The sequence below is a fragment of the Carcharhinus amblyrhynchos genome, chromosome 20 (genome assembly GCF_965287045.1).
Source record: "Carcharhinus amblyrhynchos chromosome 20, sCarAmb.v2.hapA, whole genome shotgun sequence".
Classification (NCBI taxonomy): Eukaryota; Metazoa; Chordata; class Chondrichthyes; order Carcharhiniformes; family Carcharhinidae; genus Carcharhinus; species Carcharhinus amblyrhynchos.
In genome coordinates this window covers 27913479-27939828 of record NC_137343.1, presented here as the reverse complement: position 1 = coordinate 27939828, position 26350 = coordinate 27913479, and the positions used below count along the sequence as shown (strand labels likewise).

Here is a 26350-nt window from a genome sequence, read left to right as displayed (position 1 = left end):
ATCTTATGGCATCAGGTTAGAAATAGGCAAAGAGGCCTCCTGCTAATTACCATCCAGCACGCTGTGTCAGCTGGTGACCCAGTTCTCCTCTATGCTCATCACTACTTAAAAGTAGCAAGGATAGTATGCCCTGTGGTTGGTGGACTTCAGTGCCTATCATCAAAAGTGACTTTGTAGCACCATCACTGATGTAGCTGGCCAAGAAGCTTCCAGACTGAGTGCAGTAAGTGGTGAGAGAACCAACACAACAGAGAAATATCCTTGCTAATATTTTCATCAGTCTACCTGTTTCAGATGCACCTGTCCATGACCGTGTATAAGTGACCCACACAATCCTTGTGGAAACAAAGTCTTGACTTCACATTCCGTGCTCCTACCACTATGTCTATTGGGATGATTGTTTGATTGTTTCTTCTATTTACATTTCTTTTCTCACATGGGAATACCTCTTCTTTGCTTTCTTTTGGAAAGTTGGACTGGGAATCCACAAACCCATTGCAAATTACACTATTTTCCATTTGAAATAGATGTCAAAGTGGCTCTTTTATTATTATTTTCACTGAAAATAATGAAGAATATAAAGTTGCATAAACCTGTAGTTAGTCTTTAGTAAAGAGAGTCTAAGAAATAGCTGTGTAGTTACTCTTCTGTAAATTTGGTTGATCAATCTGATTCTCAGATGCCTATTTGACCTCATCAGTGCACCATGTACACCAGATTTGCACCACATTTCAAGAAATGTTTTGATAAAGGTCAGTTAACAAAAATCCATGCATGTTTTGAGTTCAAGATTAATGATAATGCGAGCTATTATTCACAGTGCAGTAATGAAAAGCTCCAACTTTGTAAATGCTAATTCATAAATATTGTGGCGCTATATGGTAAATTGAAAATTAGCTAAAGTGATAGTGAGTTTGTGTAATTGATTTAAAATAATTAGCTGCAGTCTCTCCCTAATCACTAATTTTATTAAAGCTGCATTATTGTCCTGAATTCTGTTCAAAATGGAAATTCCTGATTGTGCATGAAATTGTTTGATATATTGATTTGCAATGTGACTGATTATGCCACCTTCCTTTAAATTATTATTGATGCGAAGTTTAAGGAAAGTGATCTCAAACAGAGGCCCCTTCTGTAGAGTATAATGCTTAAACCTATGGTATTCTATACTGACCAATTGGTGACGGTTCAGAAAAAAATAGCAATCACATTATTATGGAACTTCAGTGTCCAAGATGTGAAGAGATTCTCAACAGACGTGTTTTCATGAGAGCAGAGAGAATAGAAATGACAAGTTATCCAAATACTTGTAATGCTAATAGGAATAAAAAGTGTAAACCTAATCAGACTTTTGTAATCTAAATTGCTCCTGTAGACTTCAAGGTTATAAAAATATCAATTCTTAGCTAAATTTGTTGCATTTCTGTACTTGAAATAGACTTTCAGAAAAAGCAGTTGATATTAAGTCAATTAATATTTCAAAAGCAGGGTGAATGCCCGAGTTGAAGAGAGATTAAGGGTTACAGTAAAGAATATTACAGGAGTTTAGCTTGACTTACCTTTGGGAGTTGAGGAAAAATGGATGCTATGGAGTAGTTGTACCTGGTGGATGTACGAACATAATGTACCAAGTAGCTTTTTTCTTTCCATATGGTTGTAATTGTATTGATATTGAAAAGATTTGTGGTTGACTTGGGCTGTCATTGTCATGAGCACAAGCAGTACATCAATTTGTTCGTACCCTACTCAGGAGTTTCTGTTTTCTACTTGAAAGTATTTTGATGCACCTTACAATTACCATGAATAGTTGTTTGGAGTAAGAATTTTATTTGATGGACTTTGACACAAACTATGGCAAAGACTCAATTTATCAAAATTTACTTTAACTTTCTTCATCTCTTAAAGCATTGACCATCACTGAGGTACATATTCACACTGTCCAAGTAACCATTTGTTATTCACTCTTCTGGATAGTGTTGTCAAATTGTTACGCCACTGGAAAGTATCACAGCCAAGCCCGTTTCCTCAGCCATCAAATGTCTGCATATTTCAGCTTCTGAGCCGGGATAAGTGGATAATGATCTGAGTAGGCATTTTGGCTGATTTTTATTTTATGCACTCTTTTCCAGCCTAGATGAACTAAGGCAATTTTCACTTGTGCTTAGATCAACTGATTCAAGAAACAATTTAGCAATTTGGACTTTATACCATATGCAAATGTAACTTTTGTTTATTGTTTGAGGTAGTGTTTTTCATATAAATGGCTCTATATTTCTAAATGTGGAGAAATTAAAAGCACTCTTTTTAAACTAACCCTCCACCTGGCCCACACCCCCACCCACTCCCTTCCTAAATAACCCCCCTTTTCCTGGGGATAGTAACGCATGCCAAGTTACAGTTTCATGGGCTATGGAATTCCTCTGGTTTCCTTGCCTGCGCGTCCATTAGTGTCAGCAGTCTATTCAAGGTTAAAGGATATCACAAACGAAACAAATCCTCTTGGCACATCACTGCACAAACGTAAAGATCAAAGGTCCCATCTGACTTTTCACTTTCTAATTAAGGCATGCTGTGTCAAATTGATGTGCCTTCACTACTATCCCAGCTGATATTATGTGGTATCACAGATAAATAATTGAGTCTGGTACTTTGGCCTGTACAACTGTTTATCAGACTACATGATCCATCTCCCCCCATAATCACTGGAGTAATTGCACAATTATTGAGTTACATTTGACATCCAAGCTAAGAAAGTTATAATTGTGATAACTAAATATGCGGGAAATGTAATTGAACCTTTAAATTGTTAGTTGAGTGATAGTATTGCAATAAATTGCTTAAATATATTAAATGAGATAAAATGATCTCTGATAAAATTGAATTGTTAATTATTAAGAAAAAATGGAAACATGTCAGTGTATTTTACTTTGTTATATTTATATTTCCTTTTGGGGGGAAATGCACTACAGGTGGCCACAGTATCTGAGAAGTCTCGGATTATGGAGTTAGAAAGGGATCTTCTGTCACGTACAAAGGAGGTCTCAGAGCTTCGACATAGACTCATGAGCACTGAAGGCTCAGGTAGTGTGGACAATACTTCACCTCTGTTGGAAGAAATCAACTGCATGCGAGATAAGCTTACAACAATGAATAAGGAACATCAAATCGAACTTAATAAATTAAAAGAAAAACTTGAAACCTCAGAAACAGCCCACCAAAAGGTAGTTCAACAACTGCAAGCTGCTAGTGAAAAAATATCCAAGGAGAATGAGACTCTTAGGTCCAAATTGGATCAAGCCAATAATGAAAATTCAGAAGTTACTAATCTGTGGAAATGTAAGTTGGAGTCTGCAATTGAATCTCATCAGCAAGCCATGGAAGAACTCAAGATTTCTTTCAGTAAAGGAGCCAGTGCCCAAACCACAGAGCTTCTAGAGCTGAAGAGTACCTTAGAAAAGCTTAAATCAGAGCATCAAATGGAACTTGAGAATATCAAAATTAAGCAAGATCTTGAAAAGTCCAACTACCTGAAAGAGACTGAAGAACTAAAATCCCAGCTGTTAGCTCTCACTAAAGAGAAAGAGAATGATACAGACATTCTGAAGTCTCAGCTGGAATCTGCTACAAATCAACACCTAGTAGAGATGGAAGAAACCTTGGCAAAGCTGCAGGAGACTCAAGTGAAGGTAAAGGAACTGCAAGTGTTGCAGGCTAAGTGTGCTGAACAGGCGCAACTTGTAGAAGCCCTAACAGCTAAAGTGACAGCAGCTGAAGAGAAGGTGATGGGCTATGATTTACTGCAAGAAGCTGAGTCACAAGGTAAAGAGGAAATCAAAAGACTTGAAGAGAAGCTAATGGTAGTTGAGTCACAAATGAAAACCAGTGAAGCTTTAAAACTTTCTGAAGGTAGCAAGGTTTGTACCTATTTTTCCATCATCTTGTTTTACCTTCGTTTTTATCCCTTTTTAAAATTTTGTTTTGGTTTCAATTTCTTTTTTCATTAAGCATTTGTAACAAGTATTGTTGGCATTGAAATTGAGAGTCTCAATTGTTTCTCGCACATTGAGATGTGGTTTGCATTGCTGAGTCTTATTTGCCCAAAGTAAATATTGTAAGAATTGTATAGCATCACTTATGGTTCAAAAAGTCTGTCTTTATTCACAAAATAAGCTCAAATGTACACTGTGCCTCTGCTGATTTTCTTACAAAGGAATGTATTAAACATTGAAATTTTCAAATAGCAAGGGGATGTATCTGTTTCACAACTGCAAGTGTAAGAGTTCAGGTCAATTACAAATTGTCAGATTGAGCTGGGAGAGCTGATATTTAAAGGCACCCTTAGTTGAAACTAGCTTTCAGTCACGCTGGGTATGAGTGTGTTGTCCCAAGTTTCACAGTGTGTTAAATTAATCACAAACACAAATGTGATGCTTAACAAAGACAAATGAAACACAGTCAGTATGCCCTGGAACACTAGAATTCATGATATTCCAGTTGACTGAGGTGCTGTCTCTTGCTGTGTTCTTTTGACCATAATCCATCTTCTTCCTGTGCATGGTTTTTGAGCTGTGCACCTAAAGGTCCTAAGACTTTGTTCTCATCTCTCCTTATTCCTGGTCAGCATTTGCCAAACATTTCTTTCTGTGTTTGACCAGGTAAAGGTCAGCAGTTCCCCTAACTGCAATATTACATTTACCTTCACATATTTCAGCAGAAACTTTGCATTTAGCAAGGTTCTTACATTTGCCAAATTAACCACCATGCATTACTTCTTAGGCTTTTGTGGATCATAAGTATATTAAGAAACAAAAGTCACACAAACCTACATGTATTTGCAGTTATAGGTTTGATACTAGCATTAAAATTTAAATTAAACATTGAATTTATCTGTTCATGTGCCTGTAGGAACATAATTGATATCTCCACAAATTTAGAACGGCATTATTTCTTTCAATTTAAATGACTGCTTATTAAATAGCTGAGGTTGTATAGATATAGATTTAGTAAGTTTAAACAATTCCAAAATTCTCAGCAATGACAATACTATAATATGGACAGCTGCTATTATACACTTTTGAAGATTTTTTTCCTTTAGTTGTAACAACTTTTGAGTATCTGTTTTGTCGTTAACAGAAAATTATAAAATTACTGCCATATATCTATATCATCAACAGCAGAATATCTAATTGCTTATCTAATTTATTTTCAGTTGAATAGTTAATTTTGAATAACACCATTCAATTCTTATTACAGTATTGTATGGTTCATTGGAATATAGATATTTAAATATTTCAGTTGATCTAAGATCTAAATTGGGAGGGATTGGATGTTTTCAGGCATGGATCCATTATATTTTGCCCCATTAATGGATACTTGTACTGTGTGTTAAACTCTGACTCTCTTCATTGCCAAATTGTTTCATTTCATATGTTTGGCTGCAGTTTATTGATTCTCCCATCCGCTTTGGTCATTTTGATTAAAATGAAGATACAACTTTCTGCTTTACATATGAGTTTATTCTACAAAATTAAAGCTGCAATATTCAAGACAGGGTATTTAAATACAGCACGTTTCAGGTAAATCAACATTTATTGAGCATCTCTTACTTTGTTGACCAGCAAGTTAGAACATAAGAAATAGGAGCAGGAGTAGGCCATCTGGCCCTTCGAGCCTGCCCCGCCATTCAATAAGATCATGGCTGATCTGTCGTGGCTCAGTTCCACATTCCCGCCTTCTCCCCATAACCCTTAATCCCCTCTCTTATCAAAAACCCATCAACCCGCTTCTTTAAAATATTTAGCGAGGTAGCCTCCACCACTTCAATGGGCAGAGAATTCCAGAGATTCACCTCCCTTTGAGTGAAGAAATTCCTCCTCAACTCCGTTCTAAACCGCCCCCCCCCTTTATCTTGAGGCTGTGCCCCCTAGTCCTACTGTCCTTTCTGAGCGGGAAGAGTCTCTCCACCTCTATCCTATCCATCCCATTCATCATCTTATACGTCTCAACGAGATCTCCCCTCATTCTTCTAAACTCTAATGAGTACAAGCCTAGTTTATTCAGCCTCTCCTCGTAGCTCAACCCCCTCAACTCCGGCATCAGCCTAGTAAACCTCCTCCGCACTCCCTCCAAGGCCAAAATATCCTTGCGTAAGTACGGCGCCCAAAACTGCACACAGTACTCCAGCTGCGGCCTCACCAATGCCCTATACAGCCGCAGCAAGACCTCCCTACTTTTATATTCAATCCCCCTCGCTATGAAGGCCAGCATCCCATTCGCCTTCCTGACCACCTGCTGCACCTGCAAGCTGGGTTTTTGCACAAGGACCCCGAGATCCCTCTGCACCATCGCCTGCTGCAGTTTTTCGCCACGTAAGTGGCGAAAATAATCCTTCCTACCATTATTCCTACCAAAGTGGACCACTTCGTTGTTTCATAGAAACCAACCAACCTGCTTCAGTTGTTGTTGATACAGCTGAATCTCAGAAACTGTAATTTACAATAAGCAAGAAATCATTTGAAACAGTTTAATATATGAACACATCTTAATTCGTGTCTTGTGTTTTTGTCTTGGTCAAGCAACTCAAATTGGACTTGATGCTAAAATTTCAAACAGTGGTTTTGTATATTGTAGCTTTAAATTTGTATTTGACCTTTTTGAGTTAATTCTTGATTTCTGCTGTTTCAGCACATTCATCCCTTTTACTTTCATTTTTGCAATGATTTTGCATGCTTGTTATCAGGTTACTGATTTGACCAAACAGCTTGAGGAACGAGATCAGTCAGTTGCTAAGCTGGAGCAAAACTTGGCTGTAGTGAGTCAGGATAAGCAGAATTTGGAACAGCAACTGCAGTCCATGGTAAGTGATTCATTGCACTTCACCTTCTGTATGAGAAAGTCAGTTTGAGGTAGGAGTGAGACACTGTGTAAAAGGTAGATCTCAGTTTGACTGCCAGCCTATGAAATGTGGAAATTCATCAGCTGAAAATTTTCAGCTGTTTCTTATCAAATAATTAAGAGAACAGTGAGTTGCTAGTTATGGTCATGTTTGTTGAGGGCATGCAAAGAATTGACAAGACAACACCTTTGGTTTAATAGTTGCTGTTTTGCATTATTCTTCAGAGTGTTTGAGAATCAGTTTTTCCAGTGACAAATTTCTTGAGAATAAAATGTAAGTCTAATTCTCAAAGATCTTACTACTTTAACATTTTGTTCTGATTCTGTTCCTTCAAATATAATGGATGAGGTAAGTGGAAAGTAGTAACAATATTTCAATTTGACATTAACTTATTAAATAAAGTGTTTTGTCTTTGTGAAAATAATGCCCCAGAACCTTCAGTTATTTTGTGGTGCTTAAATATGAAGTAGAATATCACATTGTTATCTTAAATATTACTGTCGGAAATAATATTTACCTATTAGTAATTTCCAACTTTGTCCTCTGATAAACTTCAGTAATGGGGAGGCACCATTACTTTACTGAGCTGGGATAAAATGACTTGAAACCTTTCTTTTAATATGTAGTGCATTTGTTTTTAGAAAGAAAAACTTGATAACACAACAGAGACACAACAGAAACTGCAGCAGACTATACAAGGTAATCTAAAATTGTTCAAATGAAAATATATACAAGACTGTTTGTTTGAATTTAAGGTATTGCTTATGTATTTTGTGGCAAAGGCATTAGTGCGTGGGATTAAAGACAATGTGGTCAGATGGATAAAGAAATGACTGAAGGGCAGAAGGGGATTTTCACAGAAATTTCATTGCAATGTTAATGAAGCCTACTTGTGACACTAATAAATAAACTTAAACTGAACAGTTGGGTTAAATTAAAGCCTTTCAGCTGGAAAGATGCAGAAAGTGGTGTTTTAAATAATCTGTGTTGAGACTACTGTTGCATGATATTTGGACTTGAGAGTTAAAGGAACACGCTCAAAACTTGCTGACAATATTAGATATTAGAACATAGCATATTGAGATGAAAATCACAAAAGACTGCAGGCTAATGTATGTTAACAGGATCAACTGGTTGGTAATCAACAAAGTTCAAGGATGAAAATGTGAAATATATTTTAGAAGTAAAAAAAAGGTAAGGATATGTATCAAATGTGGTACCATTTTAATAGGTGTGCAAAAGGACCTAGATATGTATTTTAAAAAAAAATTTTGTAAAATATTTATTTGTACAGAGAATGTACAAAGCCAGCACTTTATGCCTATCTCTTATTGACCTTGGGAAGGTGGTATTGAGCAGTTTCCTTAAACTGCTGCAATCCATGTGGTGTAGGTTTATGTACAGTACTGTTAGGAATGGAAATGCAGGATTTTGACTCAGCAATTGTGAGGAAACTTATATTTCCATAATAAAACATCCTAAGGCACATCACAGGAATATCAAATAGAATTTGTCATCAAGCACCATTGGAAGATATTTGGCAGATGATCAAAAACCTGATCAAATAAGTAGGTATTAAGTAGCATCTTAAAGGAGGAAAGAAAGGAAGAAAGACATAAGATGGGAATTCTAGAGCATAAGGCTTTGGTACAACCGTTGGATTTTCACTGGACTAGTAACCCAGAGACCCAGGGTAATGCTCTGGCATCTGGGGATTTGAATCCCACCACAGCAGATAGTGAAGTTTGAATTCAAGAAAACATCTGGAATTTAAGGTCTAATGGTGACCACAAAATCATTGTTGATTGTCGTAAAAATCCATCTGATTGACTAATATCCTTTAGGGAAGGAGATTTGTTACCCTTTTTTGGTCTGGCCTACATGTGATTCCAGATCCACAGTGATGTGCTTGACTCTTAAATGCCCTCTGACATGACCCAGCACACCACTCACTTCAAGGGCATTTAAGAATGAACATTAAATGCTGGCCCAACCAGAGACACCCACATTCCCTGAAATGAATAATAAAAAAATAAAACCAGGGATACTCCAGAGGGCCAGAATTAGAGGAGGATATGTACCTTGAACTTGCAGTCCTTGTAGGATGGGATGGGATTCCAGAGATAGGGAAGGGCAAGGCCATATGGGAATTTGAAAATATAGATGAGAATTTTGAAATCAAATTGCCAAAGTAGGTTAGATAGCCTAGGATGAATGGTGAGTGGGACTTTGTTGCCTGTGCTCTAAGTCATACAGAATCTTGGATGGGCTGATTTGACAAAATATTCAAAATCATAAGGAGTCTCAACAGAGTAGATAGGGGAAAATTGTTCCCACTGGTGGAAGCATTGTGAACAAAGGCACAGATTTAATGCAATTGGCAAAAGAAACAACACAGACATGAAACTTTTTCATGCAGTGAGTAGTTAAGATTTGGAATACGCTGCTTAAATGTATTTGAGAGATAATTGAATTATTATCTGAAAAGGAAAAATGTGTGGGTTATGGGAAGAAGTTAATAGAATTGGTGTTGGTGAATTGCTCATTCAGGGAGCCACTGCAGGTACCAAATAACCTTCTGTGCTGTGTAATTCTATGATTCTGAAAGAGGGATGGAGTTGGTTATGAGGGAGCAGAGCTTATTGTGGGACCAAAAACAGCGGCTTAAGTCTTTCCAATATTTAGTTTCATGAAATTTCTGCTCAGCCGCTACTGGATGTTGGACAAGCTGCTTACAACTTAGAGACGGCGGAGGCATCAAAAGAGGTGGCTGTGAGAAAGAGCTGAGTGTTGTTGGTGTACATTTGGAAGCTGACTTGTTTTGAGTTAGTTTTGCCTAAGAAAAGTAAGGAGAGAAACTAGACTAAGATGGAAATTCAGGGCTAGGTTAGAGGGAATCTGAGAGGAAGTTTGTCCTGGTGAACTAGGGATATGAAGGGAAGTTACTGAGACAGCTAACTGGGTGATGAAGAAATCCATAAGCTTCTCCTGCTTATTGTTGAGGATGAGGATGGAAAAAACAAGGGAAAAGATGGTAGTAGAGAAAAGAAGCCAGAGGTTATCTTTACATTCCGGGATGATCCTGAGATGGTGAACAGTTTTGCTAAAAGAGGGCAGGACCTGATTCAACACGATCCATTCTAGTCTGTGTCCCTTGGATTTAAGGGAGCATAGATGAAGACTATCTGTGAGGAATGGCCAAAATGAGAGAGAGTAATGGCGTTAATGGGGACCAGGGCATCAAAGATGACACACAAAGGTGATCAGTTGAGTGAAGTGCTCTCATGAGTAACTGATATGTTTGGTGGAAATACTGTATGGTTAGAGTGTATAGGAATTATTAGATGCTTTTGAAAAGTTATTGGTTATTCTTTAACTTTACAGACAAAAAAAACTAAATAATGTGTTTGAAAACGTTATCTTCCAGTCTTAATATTAAACTATTTTCTTCACGTTTCATTTTCATAATAAGAAACACTTGCAGAACTGAACGTGAAAGAGGAGCGGAACACTTCACTTTCATCTGAATTGGTGGAACTAAAATCTCAACACTCTGGTAAGCAATTTGTGAAGTTGTCCAAAGCTAAGTTAAATTCAGATTAGTATTTTTCTTGTGTTAAGTGTATAGCTCTGCTCTGAATTTAGTTATTCTATTACTTAGATGGGATTACCAATCACTTCCTTCAATTTCATTAGCTTTTCAGGTGTGGAATTGTTTAGAGGTTAAAAAAAATGTACAAATTACACATATAAATTAAATCTACTTTTGTGTTTGGGATGGTGGAAATCATTCACCACCTTAGTCATGATCTTATATCATTTTAACTGGCAGAATCTTTTGGGAGTTATGTAATGTTTCCATTTTCCCAGATCCAATTTGCAGCTGCTTTGTGTGATCCATTCAGCATCCCAATTGTGAACATTGCCCATATGTCTAAATGATTGAACGTTCTTAATATTCAGTGTAGGAATAATCACTCAACCTTACTGTTAGCTGATGCTGAGATTTCAATGCGAAACCACTGCACAGTTAATAGTGTTATTATTATGGTAATAGTTGGTTACTATCAGTAATCTGACAGTGGTCTCACCTTGAAGTTATTGGCCTCTTTTCATCTTTGGTTCTGGTTCCTTTGATTATCAGAACTGGAAGATCTCCAAGCACTTTACAAGGCAGAAACAAAAATAAACAGATAAGGAAGAAGAGGAGAAATGGAAGGAGTAGGAAGAGAAGCATTTTTAGGCTTTTGAAAATGGGACAGGAGATTGTACAGTGGAAAGAGGCCTAGAGGGTAGGGGCATATTGTCTTACAGTCATCATCAGGGAATAAGGTAGAAGAGCCAATGGGTGCATGTGGTTTGAGGGCTGGAGGAGATCATCAAGGTACAACAGAATATAGGGCATTGAAGAATTTAAAAGTAATCAGGACAATTTGTTGATCCAAAGGGCATAAGGAACCAGAAGGGTTCATCCAAGAACTGACGTGATAGTGATATCGGACTTGGTTGGCTTTTTGAGTGAATTTATGAAGGCAGTGGGACTGTTGAGAAGAACTTGAAGTTGAGCCTTTCATAAGAACATAAGAAATAGGAGCAGGAGCAGGCCATCTAGCCCTTCAAGCCTGCCCCGCCATTCAGTAAGATCATGGCTGATCTGTCGTGGCTCAGTTCCACATTCCTGCCCTCTCCCCATAACCCTTAATCCCCTCACTTATCAAAAACCCATCAACCTGCGTCTTAAAAATATTTAGCGAGGCAGCCTCCACCACCTCAACGGGCAGAGAATTCCAGAGATCCACCACCCTTTGAGTGAAGACGTTCGTCCTTAACTCCGTTCTAAAAACCCCCCCCCCTTTTATCTTGAGGCAGTGCCCCCAAGTCCTACTGTCCTTTCTGAGCGGGAAGAGTCTCTCCACCTCTATCCTATCTATCCCATTCATCATCTTATATGTCTCAATGAGATCTCCCCCCATTCTTCTAAACTCTAACGAGTACAAGCCTAGTTTATTCAGCCTCTCCTCATAGCTCAACCCCCACAACTCTGGCATCAGCCTAGTAAACCTCATCTGCACTCCCTCCAAGGCCAAAATATCCTTGCGTAAGTGCGGCGACCAAAACTGTATACAGTACTCCAGCTGCGGCCTCACCAATGCCCTATACAGCCGCAGCAAGACCTCCCTACTTTTATAGTCAATCCCCCTCGCTATGAAGGCCAGCATCCCATTTGCCTTCCTGACCACCTGCTGCACCTGCAAGCTGGGTTTTTGCGACTCATGCACAAGGACCCCGAGGTCCCTCTGCACCGTCGCCTGCTGCAGTTTTTCGCCACGTAAGTAATAGTCTTTCCTACCATTATTCCTACCAAAGTGGACCACCTCGCACTTGCCAACATTAAATTCCATTTGCCAGTTCCTGGCCCATTCACCCAGCCTATCTAGATCCTTCTGCAGACTCTCCACACCCTCCACGCAATTTGCCGTTCCACCAATCTTGGTGTCATCAGCAAATTTCAACATCATACACTCGGTTCCCTCCTCCAGATCATCTATATAAATGGTAAATAGCTGAGGCCCCAGCACCGACCCCTGGGGCACTCCGCTAGTCACCAACCGCCAATCCGAATAGCACCCATTAACCCCCGCTCTCTGCCTCCTATTTGACAAATGCTTTCCAAGGAAGCATTGTCAAAAACTTCCTGAAAGTCGAAATAAACTGTACCATACGGAGTTCAATTAAATATTTGATCTTGAACATCCTCAAAAATATACAGGAAATCCTTTAGGCAGCAACTTCTCCTAAGTCTCTGATTGATGATCTAATCTTAAATTGAATTAACTTACATTAAACTAGAGACATTCTTTCAAATTACTGATAAAATTAGTATATAAATGTTTACACAAACTCCTGCACATGAAGAATTTGCATGCTGCCAATACGGCTCAGATGTTTAATAATAGTGTAAAAAGGAAATTTACAAATGGCTAACAGGTACTAACATTTTAAACAATTGTAACATCTAACATTTTTAGAAGTCTTTTCCAGAAATATTTGAACACTTGAACCTTCTGGATATTTTGCAACTTTTTTTACAATTTGTACTTTTTGCTATTTATGATGTTCTATGTGATGGATTCTTCTTTCATCAGCTGTAGAGAGAAGAATAAAAATTGAAGAAGAAAAAGCTGAACAACTAACTCAGGATAAATCCAAACTTGAGAATACCATCTCTGAGATGATGAAGTCTTCAGGGGATAACTCTGCTCAGCTCACAAAGATGAATGAAGAGCTAAAAGAAAAAGAGAAGTATTTAAATTTGTGTGATTGTCTGAATGAGATAGCTGTGAACGGTTATTGAAATGGAACAAATGATTTATTCTTAATTTGCGAAGTCTGAAAAATGATTTCTAATGTCCCTTAAAAAATGTTTGGACAACTATTTAGAAAAGAAATCATAATCAGTAAAATTTTATTAGCCTGTATTCTAGTCTGTAAGAGAAAACTGTATAATCAATTCTGTTACATATGGGTTGCAATGGATAAAAGCTATATAACCACACTTGTATAAGACCAACAAAGTGAGGGGCTAAACTAGAAAGTGAGAATACTTCTGTTGATGTTAGGATTGCATTTTCTGAATTGTTTTATTGTTTTTTTTAATGGGTTTTTTGTATTGAGATATTTCTCTTGCTGTTCAATATTATTATTTGGAGGGTAACCAAATAACAGCCTTTTCTTTTCTCTTTAGGAAGCAGGATGAACTTCAAGCTCTGTATCGTCAATCCAATGAAAAGATTGTCCGTTTACAGGAAAATCTGGAGCAACTCACATGTAAAACAGAACAGACTCAGCAGGAGGAGCTACAGAAACACCAATTTGAGCTTAAAGCAATGTTGGAGAAAGTGACAGTCCTGGTAAGAGCAACCATTCAGCTGTTGTTTTAGGTCTGACGATGAATACATTTCTAATGACAAAAAAATTATAACCCCTTCAAAAAAGAAAGTACAGTCTGTGCAGCATTTTGAATGTCTTATAAAAATATAAATTAGCTAAATTATTCAACAAAACCTGTCAACTAATATTTTGTGTAGTTATTGTATAGTTACATTTTGAATTTGTACAATGCAGATTTATCAAGTGTAAAAAAAAGTCTCTAGACTTTGTGAACCAGTGATTAATCCCACCTCAGCAGCATTATAAATTATTTCAGATGTAAATAATCAGACAAATGGATGAAAGAACACCATATACTGATAAATTGTTTTCTATTTTCACAGTCTTAGATTTTCTAAACACTTGCAGGAGTGGCATCTTAATTTCCTTCTGTACTGCAGGTTCTCTTCAAAATATATCTATTTATTCCATAAGTTGATATTTTTAAAGGTGTATTCCCTTTATACATTTTTAGGTTTCTCAGAAAAACTTTTGTTGCATTTTTAACCAGATGGATGTTGCTAGGGCTGTTCTCATTGTTCATTGATTCCCACAGCAAAAGCAGGTGGAAATGCACAGTGCCCAAAACAAGGAGCTGCAGATCACTCATGAGAAAGTAATTTCAGAAATAAATGCCAGCAATGATGCTGTAGTAAAAGAGCTCAAGAAGGATCTAGAAGAAACCAAACAAGCACTGAAGAGCACTCAGGAGAAGAATAATGAAAGGGAAAAACGTATAGAAGAACTGAAGCAGCAAGTGGAAGAGATCCAGGTATTTGTGCAACTCTTTGGTTGTTCGTTTCTGAAACCTGTGTATTTTGCAATGAGAGAGTAGTTTAACTATCTGTTTTGGAATGTGGAAAGCTCAAAGGTTGTTGAAAAATTCTGTAATTTTTTTGTCTGTTTATCCACATGCAAGGTATAGCTGGGCTCTTAATTTAAACAAAAAGTGATTTTTCTTTAAACATTGAGCTGGCATGTTTTCTGATTTGAGGCCATCCTATAGAATGATGTGTATATGTACAGTATCTTAGCCAAAACTTACTCTGTTTGAGTGGTCAATGGTAACAATACATGGAGTTAATTCTGTATTCCACATTTGAAGTTGCAAGACAATCTGTAGTGTAGCTTCTAATATTTATGACTAGCTTGCTTCTGAATCCAAATTAATTACTAAATGCGATGCACGGTCTTATTTCCTATATAATTCAACTGCAGAACTGCTTGCAGATTGTTACTGCTGTAGCAGTGTCCAGAATTCAATAATTATGCCAAAATTGCTATGCTTAGTAAGTAAATGTTCATTTCAATTGAGATTCAGGGACAAGGTGAATTCTTAAGATTGGAATAAAGATTCTGAAGCACTGTTAATAAAGACTTGCCAAGTATGTCACTTATTCAGTCATACCTTGACCAAAAATACATATTATTTAAAGCAAATTTGCTATGCTAGGAAATATGCGTATGTTTTATTTCATGATATTATTAGATGCTACGTAAGATTCCAAGTATTTGTATAATATGTTGTTTACATTTTTCTTAGAGAAACTTACATTCGTAGCAGTGATAGTATGAAAATTCTTATTAGTTGGCTGTTCATCTGCACCCTGTGGTTTATTTCTTGCTTTTGTCTTCCATTCATCATGTTTATAATAATCTTTTGTATTTGCTGTGCTCCTGCAGAAAATAAAAAAACTTTGCCATTTGACATGAGAATAACACCTTCAGGTTCTTCAGCTGATTTATCAGGAACAAATTCACATTCCTTCTTTGTTTGCTAGAGTTGCCACTCTCCATTATGGGTTTTGGTAATTCTGTAATTTAGACGCACACATATAGATGGGCATTTAACATAAAATCCCTACAGTGCAAATGGAGGCCATTCGAGCGTGCACCAACAACAATCCCACCAAGCCCTATCCCTGTGAACTGATATATTTACCTGGCTAGTACCCCAACACTAATGGGCAATTAAGCATGGTCAATCAATCTAAGCTGCACATCTTTGAATCTAAAACACCTGCTTTGGAAAACTTTGGTCAACAAGTAAACGAAATCCTCTTCATTTAATCTTTTGACCATAATCAAATACACGCCACATTTTAATGTTTCCTCTGGTTCCACGCTCTCTGATTTTCAAAATCTATATTCCTTGACTGTTGGTTCAGACCTCACCAGCCCCTCATTTGATGGTTAACCTTGAAGCAGTTCTTCTGTTTGGTATACCAGCACATGTTTATGGATCTACGTCCCCAAATACTGCAGTCTCTCTTACTCTGTGGGTTTATAAGCTATGTCTTCCTTTGTGTCCAGATGTTAAAGTTCGCCCCTGACTTTGAATAAATTTTGACTTGGGCCCCTGGCAACCAGGTCACATGGGCTTATCACTGTGCGGAATTCAGCACAGCCAATACCTATTCCAGGACATTCTGTTTTACCTTCAATTCAAAAAGACCACTTAAAACACAACTATTTGATAAAACCCATACTATCTGATGAAATGTGCCAGGTGCTAGACAAGTGGAAGTGGAGCATAATCTGAAAAATCGTTCTTTAGGTATTTAGTTTGACCCGTTTAAATATTCCTATCTTCCTTGGCAAGTCATTTTTTATGCTTTCGAAAGGTATACTAAAATATGCAGAAAGATAACGTGAAAAATATGTTGCATAAAAAAGAGATGGCCGATAACTTCAGTGCAGTAAAGACTTGAAATACAATTTTAAATAAAATAAATTATAAAGCAGATCAATTTTTATGCAAGATTGTATATTTGGCCAAGAATGTTGTGAGGCAAAGTTCTTCTTGATTTCTATTCCACTTCTTCAGATTAAAAAACTTCTTTAAAGAGCAATCAAATTAAGCCAAGCTCCTTATCTGTGACATAGACAAAATAGTGAAATGCTTAACACACTTTGTTGTGTGTTCTTATTTAAAAAGATACAGAGCAGTACAATTGCCATAAAATCTAATAATGCTCATTTGGGGGTGTTACCACATCTTTTTTGTGTCATATGGGAAAACATGGCTGATGTTGCAAACTCATGTATGCTTTGAAATGCTTTGAGATGTTTCTGAAAGAAATTACATAGGTAACAAAATCTGTCACCATTACTTCCCAGTGTTTCAATGTTATGTATGTTTTGCCTCCAGAATGATAACAGTGGTAGGCATACCAGATGCCATATTAAATTCAGATCCCACCATCTGCTATGTTGGGATTCAAACCCAGATCCCCACTGCATTACCCTGGATTTCTGGATTATTGGTTGAGTGGTAGACCACTGTGCCATCACCTCACTGCGCTGCATTGAAAATTGTGACATCAGCCATTAGAGGCTCTGTCATGGTTAGATTTGATAGTGGGCCAGAGTTCCAAGCTGAACGAGTGGGTTCCAAGCTCTGTTGAAATCCCTGTGAAAAGTTGATCCTGGGTTTCTCCATGCCGAAGAAAAGGGATAAGGATTGTGGTGAGAGAGGGAAAGAGGAAAAACCTGAGATCTACGTTGACAGCATCTCCAGTTTGTAAATCAGAAGAAATTGTAAAATGTGAGGAGGATTAGGTCTGAGGATTCTGTGATCTTCAATGGCTGCTCCAATGATGGTGGCCACAGTCACTTACGCTAGGGTAAGCATATGTAGCCATGCATGCACCATGACTGTTAGCTGCTGCTGTCTCTGTTAATTTGCCACTTTGTCCTGCAAGAACAAGGGTAATGTGTCAGTTTGGTGTTGTAATTGATGGGGATTGTTGGAAGGTGAAAGATGGGTGTCTGGTGCATTGAGCAGTGTGAGGGGCTAGTGGTGCAATTGATGCTAACTTGTGTGAGGTATTTGAACCTCTGTACAACTGCAGGTTGGTGCTTGGGACTATATTCCTGGTATTGACCATCATGCTGTCCTATCTCTGCCTTCACAAGTTTGTCTTGAAGGCTGTCTGACCTCTGTAGATAGGTTACATCTTTATTCCTCACCAGTTCCTGTTCCAAGGCCTCCATTGTGCCTTTTGGAAAAACTTGGAACTGGCCCCCTATTACTGTGTGCCATTCTTATCTCTTTTTTTGTGTAAGTATCAGCTGAGGAATGGTTTTCTGTTCCTGCCAAGAAAGCACATCTTCAAGAGATACAGGTTGGCTTTAAGTGGTGTAGGCTAACTTTGATGTGCTAACTTCTCATGATTTTGCATCCCCTGCTCAAAAGTTTATCCACCTCAACAACACACTTAGCAATGGCTGCATCATATAGTCAATTAAAGAGAGTTTGTGCGCTGTCTGTATTGGAGGCAACAGGGCAGGTTAATCATACACAGGACTCATCAAATTTCATTGTCAAGATTTTTATCAATGCTGCGTCCCAAAGCTTAAAAAGGAATGGCTTCTAAATTTTTTAGAAGATTATTTAGTTTAAATATTGTGACCCAGGCTGGTGTATTTTTTCCTTCCTGCATAAATCAGCTGAGAAATCCAAGGACCTGTTGGTTATTGTGTTTTTATTTTGTGCTTGAGCAGTGCACTTATATATTGTCTTTAATCCATGCTGTTTTCATTTGTCTGCTTGACTATGTTTTTATTTTCCTTCCTTCCCACTTAAAATTTCTAGTCTTTAACCAATGAGCTAGCATCAGCCAAAACTCAGTATAAGCAAATAACAGAGGAGATAAGGACTTTGAAAGGGAATAAAGAAAAGCTGATCCAGCAAGCAGATGCACTAAAATCTGAGAAAGACTCCATATTCTCTGAACTTTCAGAGGTGAAGTTGCAGTGTATTTCCCTGCAGAAAGAGCAGCAAGTGTTGGAATCAAAGAATGAGGGCCTCCAGTTGGAAAAAGCAGCATTTTTAAAAGAAAGGCAGGATTTTGAGTGTAGACAGCAACAACATGGTTTGGAAAAGGAAGCTATACAGGCTGAAAAAGACCAGATTCTCACAGAAATCAAACACTTGCAGCAGCTACTTGAAAAGTTAACAAAGGAAAATGAAGACCTCCAAGCCTCTCAATCCACTCTAAATAACTTACTGGCAGAAGTTCAGATGAACAGCAAAGTAACAGAATGTGAACGAACACAACTGCTTCAAGAAAAGGAAGAGTTGTTACTGGCCCACAGAAAAGTAATTACAGAAAAAGAGGAACTTGCAAAAGTAAAAGACAAGATTACAGAGAGTTTCAACCAGTCAAGTGCAGAGACAGCTATTGTTCTTGAGATATTAACAAAAGAAAGAGATGATCTGATGGCGGAAAAAGACTCTTCTTCACTGAAATACTCCAAGCTTGAAGCTCAGTATGAACTTTTAGCAAAGGAGAAAAATCTGCTGCAATCAACATGTGATGAACTTGCTTCTGAAAAAGAAACTCTGAAGAACGAGAAGCAAGATCTTAATTTAAGTTTGCAGAAAACTATCCTTGAAAATCAAACCATGCTTAAAGAAAGGGATCAACTGCAGAATAATCAAGATCTTTTGAAAGAAGAACTACAAAAATATGTGAAGGAAAATGCAGAACTTAAAGCCTCAATGTTCAGTCAGTCAAAACTCTTGGATGAAATTAAGAATAGCAGGGAGGTAACAGACTCTGAGCGTGTCCAACTGCTCCAAGAGAAAGAAATGCTAACTACATCTCAGAGAAAGCTTACTATAGAAAGGGATGAAATTGCTAAGGAAAAAATGGAGTTGGTTGCAAAGCTGCAGAAATCAATCGAGGAGGTAGCTATCATTGAGAAGAAGCTGAGTGAAGAGAACAGTGCGTTAAAAACTGAGAGTGATTCACTTCAGGTGAGGCAGTCAGAGCTGGAAACTCATTGTGAATCTTTGCAAAAGGAGATGGAGACCTTGGAATCAAAAAGCAATGTGCAGTTGTCAGAAAATGAATCTCTCTTGGGTGAGATAGCCAATATCAAATCCCAGCTAGAGCAGGTAGTCTCTGAAAATGAAGCCAGAGCTGTAGAACGGGATCAGCTCCTGAACAGCATTGAGCTTTTAAACAAAGAGCTTGACAAATTGACCAAAGAAAATGAAGAGCTCCAAGTTTCAAAATCAAGTTTGTCCATGTTTTTGGACGAGATTCAGAACAGCAAAAATGTTGTGGAATCAGAGAGGATCTGTTTGTTGCAGGAGAAGCAGAGACTGGCAGCTGAACTTCAGGAGCTGTGCTCCGAAAAAGAAAATCTCTCTGCACAGAGAGAGGAATTAAAAGAAAAAAATAATAAATTAAATGAACAAGTGAAAATATTTGAGAACCAACTAATACAAGACAGAGATGCCGCAAAAATGGAAAAAGAGAGCATCAATATGGCTCATTCAAAACTTGAAAATGATTTCCAGCTATTGCAGAAAGATATGGATGTTCTTAAAACTAAAAATAATGAACTATTTTCAGAAATAGACTTGTTAGTAAAAGAAAAAGAGGTCATTGATGCTGAACGAAAGAAGTCTGCTACTGAGAAAGAAGTCCTAACAGTTGAGAAAAATTGGCTGGTGTCCAATGTTGAGCAGCTGAAGAAGGAGTTTGATGTACTAACAAAAGAAAAAGTAGAGGTTGAGGGTTCAAAATTAAATCTCTTGCGACTCTTGGAAGAAATTCGCAGCAGCCAGGAGGTATGTGACTTGGATCGGTTAAAGCTACAGGAAGAGAAAGATAATTTACTGGCAACTATACAAAAGCTGCACACAGAAAAGGAAGAGCTTGTACGAGTGAAGGACGAGCTAGCTGAATCCCTCTGCAGGGAGCGTGAAGTGACTGCTCTTTCTGCTCAAGAAAATGGAGAAGCTACAGCCAAACTCCAACAGCTGCTATGTGAAAAGGAGGCATTGCTGAAACATGAAAAGGATCTTGCTTCCAAAATAAAAGATCTTCAGGTTCATCAGAATATTACTTTATCAGAGAAAATTGAGGTACCAAATATAAACATTCAGATAATGCCAGAAAATTATGGGGACTTTTGTTTACTAATGAGTGCACTTATAGGTTTGGTTTTTGTATGTTTAATTCACTATTAACAGTGTTTGTTAACTATGTGTTAAATTGCATTAATTCCAGAAATTTATTTTTGTGACTGATCTTTCCAATGAATGGTGTGGGTACATGCATGGATGATTGTAGTTGTTACAAAAATCCAGATTTTTTCCTGAATTAATCTACATTATGTACAATTAGAAATCTTGTTCAAGAGTGTGGATATAATGAAATTTTAAGCTTGAATACACATAAACATGGAACATACTAGGGCTTTTCTGTACATAAACTTGAATACAGCTAAAGTTCAACTTGTTTCTGTTAATCAGAGGGACTACTTAATATGTTCCCACAACAAATCAAATTATTGGTTAATTAACCAAAAAAAATCCCATTCTTGACAGGATTTTATGTTTTTTGCAGAATGCAGTTATTTCTAAAATCTCAAAACTTAACACTTATTCACAGCAAAACCAGTGTTTACTACCAAGAACTAATTTCAACAAAATCATAAACAGTATGAAGCCATTAGGCAGAACCGTACAAATGTAAAGCTATTGAGCAAATGCATGCATTATGGAGTTTAGTTCCATCGTGGTTATGTTACTGGATTAGTAATCCAAGGCCCATATTGTCGGCTGGAGACATGATCCGTGCCATAGGAGTTGGAAAATACAAACCTAATTAAATAAAATCTGAAATAAAAAAGCTGGTGTCAATAATAATGGCTACGAAATGACCAGATTGTCATCTAAACTGATCTAATTTACTGATGCCTATTAGACTGGACATCTGCCATCCTTATCCAGTCTGATTTGTGAGATTCTAGGTGCACAGAAATGTGTCTGATTCTCAGTGGCGTGCTGGGCCATTTCAGCAATTAAGTTGTACTCGAGAAGATGGCTTATATCCACCATCTCAATTTGGCAATTACAGATGGTCAGTAAATGCCTGCCTTACTATCAACAACTACATTCTGTGAATGAGTTTTTTAAAAAAACTGCACTGAACCATACAGGCCAGGAACTTCCCAGGTTTGATTATGATCTGTGCTGATCATAGCTGGGGTACCATTAGTGCTGTTGTGGGAGGTGGGGTTATTTCTTTACTCCTAGGTGAAAGACCTTGGAATATTTTTCTTTAAGGTGCTTTGTAATTATCATTTGTTACAATAGGCTTTGCTAGAGAATAGTTGGCTATATTAGTCAGCATTTCCACTCCTGTTCACTACTCAATGACTCCTGGTGGCTAGTAGAGGCTTGAGAGAGAGATGTGCAATTCCGGCCCTAACTTGTGGTTCAATAGGTGTGGATACTCATCATCATAATTCAGGCATGAAGAATATCCACTTGGTAAAACACTAGAGGGGTGCCAGTGCCCATTGGAAACTGGTCCAGCTAGGTCCCTTTGTCCTGGTGGGTGTGGGCTGCAAATTTGTGCAGCTGAGCTAATCCATTAAAATTTGATAGCAATGTCCACCAATAATTCCAAACTCTGCTTTGAATTTAAAGCAAGCTAAATTAATATGTAGACTTAGCAACAAAGTAATATATGGCAATATAATGTTTGTAACTTAAAAACATATAGCAAATTCTTAAAAAATATAATTTTCTCTATAATTTAGAAGGTGAATTGGCTTGTTGGCAGTTTGAGAATTTTAACCTTGCTTTTTTCCATGTTAATGAACATGTTTGACATGGAACTGGATCTGACATTGGAATCTTAGATTTTGTTGCACATACCCCTGCAAACGTTTAATAATATTTAATATAATAGTAACAAACAGTCAACTTGATTCTTTAGAATATAAAACTATTGGTTCATAACAAAAAAAGTTAAAATTTCTAAACTTAAAGTTTACATAATTTTATTTTTCAGGTCAGTTTTAGATTATGTACAAAACATTAACTTGATTTGTCCACGTGCAAGAAATGTTTAACAATTACTTGAAATTATCCTTATTTTTAGGCTTTAAAAAAAGTTGAAGAGACTGGACAGTTATTAGAGAAGGCTATGAAGGAGAAGAATATACTGGACCAACAGAAGACTGAAACATTAGTAGAATTGGAAGAATCCAGGCTGAAAAACAAGAAGCTTCAAAATGAGGTAAGAGCTGACCTAAATAGGCTTCAGTACAGCAATATTATATATGCACCTAAGAGTTGTACAGATCTGATGTTAAATTGCAACCAAGAGTAGATTAAAAATAAGTTTTTCTATTATTTCACGGAATCTGGGCATCACTGGCAAAGTGAGCATTTATTGCCTAAGTGCTGGTGTGTGTCACCTTCTCGAACCTTTCAGTCCATGTGGTGTTGATATACCTATGATACAATTCAAAAGGGTATCCCAGGATTTTGTCCCAGTGACAATGAAGAAATGGCAGTATTATTCCATGTTAGGATGATGGTGTGGAGTGGAACTTGCAGTTGATGGTGTTCCCGTAGATCTGCTGCCCTTGTCTTTTGAGGTAGTGAAAGTTGTAGGTTTGGAAGGTGCTGTTGAAAGAGCCTTGGTGAGTGGCTGCAGTGCATCTTGTAGAGATGTACAATGCTGCCACTGTGCACCAGTGATGGCAGGATGAATGTTGAAAGTGGTAGATTGGATGCCAGTCAAGTGGGCTGCTTTGTCCTGAATGGGAGTAAAGCCTCTTGTGTTGTTGGAGCTGTACTCATCTGGATAAGTGGAGAGTATTTCATTGCACTCTTGACTTATTCCTTACAGATGGTGCACAGGCTTTGGGGAGTTGTGAGGTGACTTACTTTGTGCAAAATTTCCAGCCTTTGACCTGTATTTATGTGGCTGGTCCAGTTCTGGTTCTAGTCAATGGTAACCCCCAGAATGTCAGTAGTGAGGGACTCAGGGATAGTGATGCTGTTGACTTTCAATGGGACATGGCTGGATTCTTTCTTGTTGGCAATGTTGTTGCCTGGCAACTGTGTGGTGCGAGTGTTACTTGCCACTTGCCATAAGCCTGAATATTGTCCAGGTCTTGCTGCAAAAGGGCACAGTCTGTTTTAAAATCTGAGGAGTTGCAGATGGTACTGAATATTGTGCAGTCATCAGCAAACATCGCTATGTCTGACCTTAGCATGAAAGGTCTTTTATGAAGCAGCTGAAAATGTTTGGAACTAGGACACTGCCCTGGGAAACTCCTGCAGTGATGTCCTGGAACTGTGAATATTCATCTCCCACACCATCTTCTATTGTGCTCCATATGACTGCAACCAGTGGAGTATCCCATTGACTCTAATTTTGCTAGGGTTCCTTGGTGCCATGCTCGGTCAAATATTGTCTTGATGTCCGGGGCAGTCATTGTCACCTTGCCTCTTGAGTTCAACTGTTTTTGCTCATGGTTGGACCAAGGCTGTAATGAAGTCCGAAGTTGAGTGGCTCTGGTGGAATCTGTGTTGAATGTCTGGGCTGGTTTAAGTGCTGCTTGATAGTACTTTCAGTGATGCCTTTCATCACTTTTTTATGGTCAAGAGTAATTAGACTGGATGATAATCTGTTGTGTTGGATTTGTCCTGCTTGTTTGAGACAAGGCACACCTGGGCAATTTTCCACATTGTTGGGTAGATGCTAGTGTTGCAGTTGTACTAAGAACAGCTTGGCTGGGAGTGCAGTTAGTTCTGGAGCCCAAGTCTTCAGTACTATGGCAGGAATGCTGTCAGGTTCCATAGTCTTTTCAGTATCCAGTCCCTTCAGCCATTTCTAGATATCATGTGTAGTGAATCAAATTGGCAGAAGACTGGCATCAACAATGCTGGGAACCTCGAGAGAAGGCTGAAATGGATCATCCAGTCAGCACTTCTGGCTGAAGATAGTTGCAAATGTTTCAGCCTTGTCTTTGACGATGATTTCACCAGGTTCCCCCATCACTGAGGATGAGGATATTTGTGATTCCTCTTCCTCCAACTAGTTGTTTAATTGTCCACTACAATTCATGGCTGAATGTGGCAGAACTGCAGAGCTCTGATCTGATCTATTGGTTGTGTAATTGCTGACTTCTGTCAATCACATTCTGCTTAGGCTGTTTGGTATGCAAATAGTTTTGTGTTGCAGCTTCACCAGAGAGACACCTCATTCGTAGGTGGTACTGCTCCTGGCATGCCCTCCTGCAGGCTTCATTGAACTAAGATTGATCCCCAATTTGATGATAGTAGTAGAGTAGAGAATATGCTGGGCCATGAGGTTACAGATTATGGCCGAAGTCTGTACTGCTGCTGATGACTGCAGCACTTCATGGATACTCAGTTTTGCTTTGCTAGGTCTTTTTGAAATCTATCCCATTTACTATGGTGGTAGTGCCACACGGCATGATGGAGTGTATCCATAATGTGAAGGTGGGACTATCTCCACAAGGACGGTGCAATGGTCACTCCAGCAATACTATCATGGACAGAAGTATCTGAGTTGGCTAGATTGATGAGGACAGTGTCAAGTAAATTTTTCATCTTGTTAGCTCCCTCATCATCTATTGCAGCAATGGCCTTAAGGACTTGACCAGCCCAGAAATGATGCTACCTAGCCACTCTTGGTGCTCATTGAAGACCCCATAACACCATCCCCCAGAGTACATTCTGTGCCCTTGCCACCCTTGGTGCTTCCTCCAAATAGTATTTAGGAATACTGATTCATCAGCTGGGTAGGTGGGGCATGGTAGGTGGTAACCAGCAGGAGGTTTCCTTGCCCATGCACGATCTGTTGCTGTGAGACTTCATGGGGTTTGGCGTCAATATTGATACACCCGGTGCAACTTGCTCCTAATGGCACTGTGTGCCATCTTCAGCCTCAGTGGGACAGGGCATACTGAGGAATGGTAATTGAGGAGTCTGGGACCAGAGTCATACTTACCAAGTTATACTTAAAGACAGTGTTGGGCTGTTGCTTGACTAGTCTGTGCAACAGCTGTTTCAATTTTGGCACAAGCCTCCAGATGTTAGTATGGAGGACTTTACAGAGTCAACATGGTTGGGTGGGTATGCAGTTCTTGATGCCATGTGGTCCATCCAGTTTAATTCCTTATAAACTTTGTCGTGGTTTGATCCAACTCAGTGGTTTGCTAGGACATTCCGGAGGACTTGAGTCAACCATGTTGCTGTGGGTCAGGAGTAGGCCAGACCTGGTAAGGATGAAAGATTTCCTTCCCAAAGTGGCATTGATGAACCAGGTGGGCTTTTACAACAATCTGTTCTTCTTTAATTAAGTCATGGGATGTGGGCTTTGCTGGCTTGGTCAATATTCATTGCCCATCCCTAATCGGCGGCACAGTGGTTAGCACTGCTGCTTCACAGCACCAGGAGTCCAGGTTTGATTCCCGGCTTGGATCACTGTCTGTGTGGAGTTTGCACGTTCTCCTTGTGTCTGTGTGGGTTATCTCTGGGTGCTCCAGTTTCCTCCCACAGTCCAAAGATGTGCAAGTTAGGTGAATTGGCCATGCTAAATTGTCCCTCGGTGTACGCGAACAAGCGCCAGAATGTGGCGACTAGGGTAATTTCACAGCAACTTCATTGCAGTGTGAAAATAATGTGACTAATAAATAAACCAGAAAAAACTAATCAATTTGAGAAAGTGGTGA

General features: G+C 38.4%; 1 protein-coding gene across 13 annotated transcripts in view; it reads left to right on the top strand.

The window, feature by feature from the left end:
• clip1a (CAP-GLY domain containing linker protein 1a) overlaps positions 1-26350 on the top strand; it is a 158944-nt gene that overhangs the window by 84975 nt on the left and 47619 nt on the right. For 7 of the 13 annotated variants that reach the window (XM_080208328.1, XM_080208340.1, XM_080208332.1 and 4 more), the window contains 9 exons: positions 2970-3914; positions 6740-6856; positions 7537-7594; positions 10368-10451; positions 13042-13198; positions 13641-13806; positions 14382-14597; positions 18423-20708; positions 22738-22875. In XM_080208328.1, the coding sequence (XP_080064454.1) occupies positions 2970-3914; positions 6740-6856; positions 7537-7594; positions 10368-10451; positions 13042-13198; positions 13641-13806; positions 14382-14597; positions 18423-20708; positions 22738-22875 (4167 nt within the window). Of the gene's footprint in view, positions 1-2952; positions 3915-6739; positions 6857-7536; positions 7595-10367; positions 10452-13041; positions 13199-13640; positions 13807-14381; positions 14598-18422; positions 20709-22737; positions 22876-26350 lie in introns of all 13 variants that reach the window. The other 6 variants (XM_080208339.1, XM_080208338.1, XM_080208336.1 and 3 more) reach the window with 4 other exon arrangements.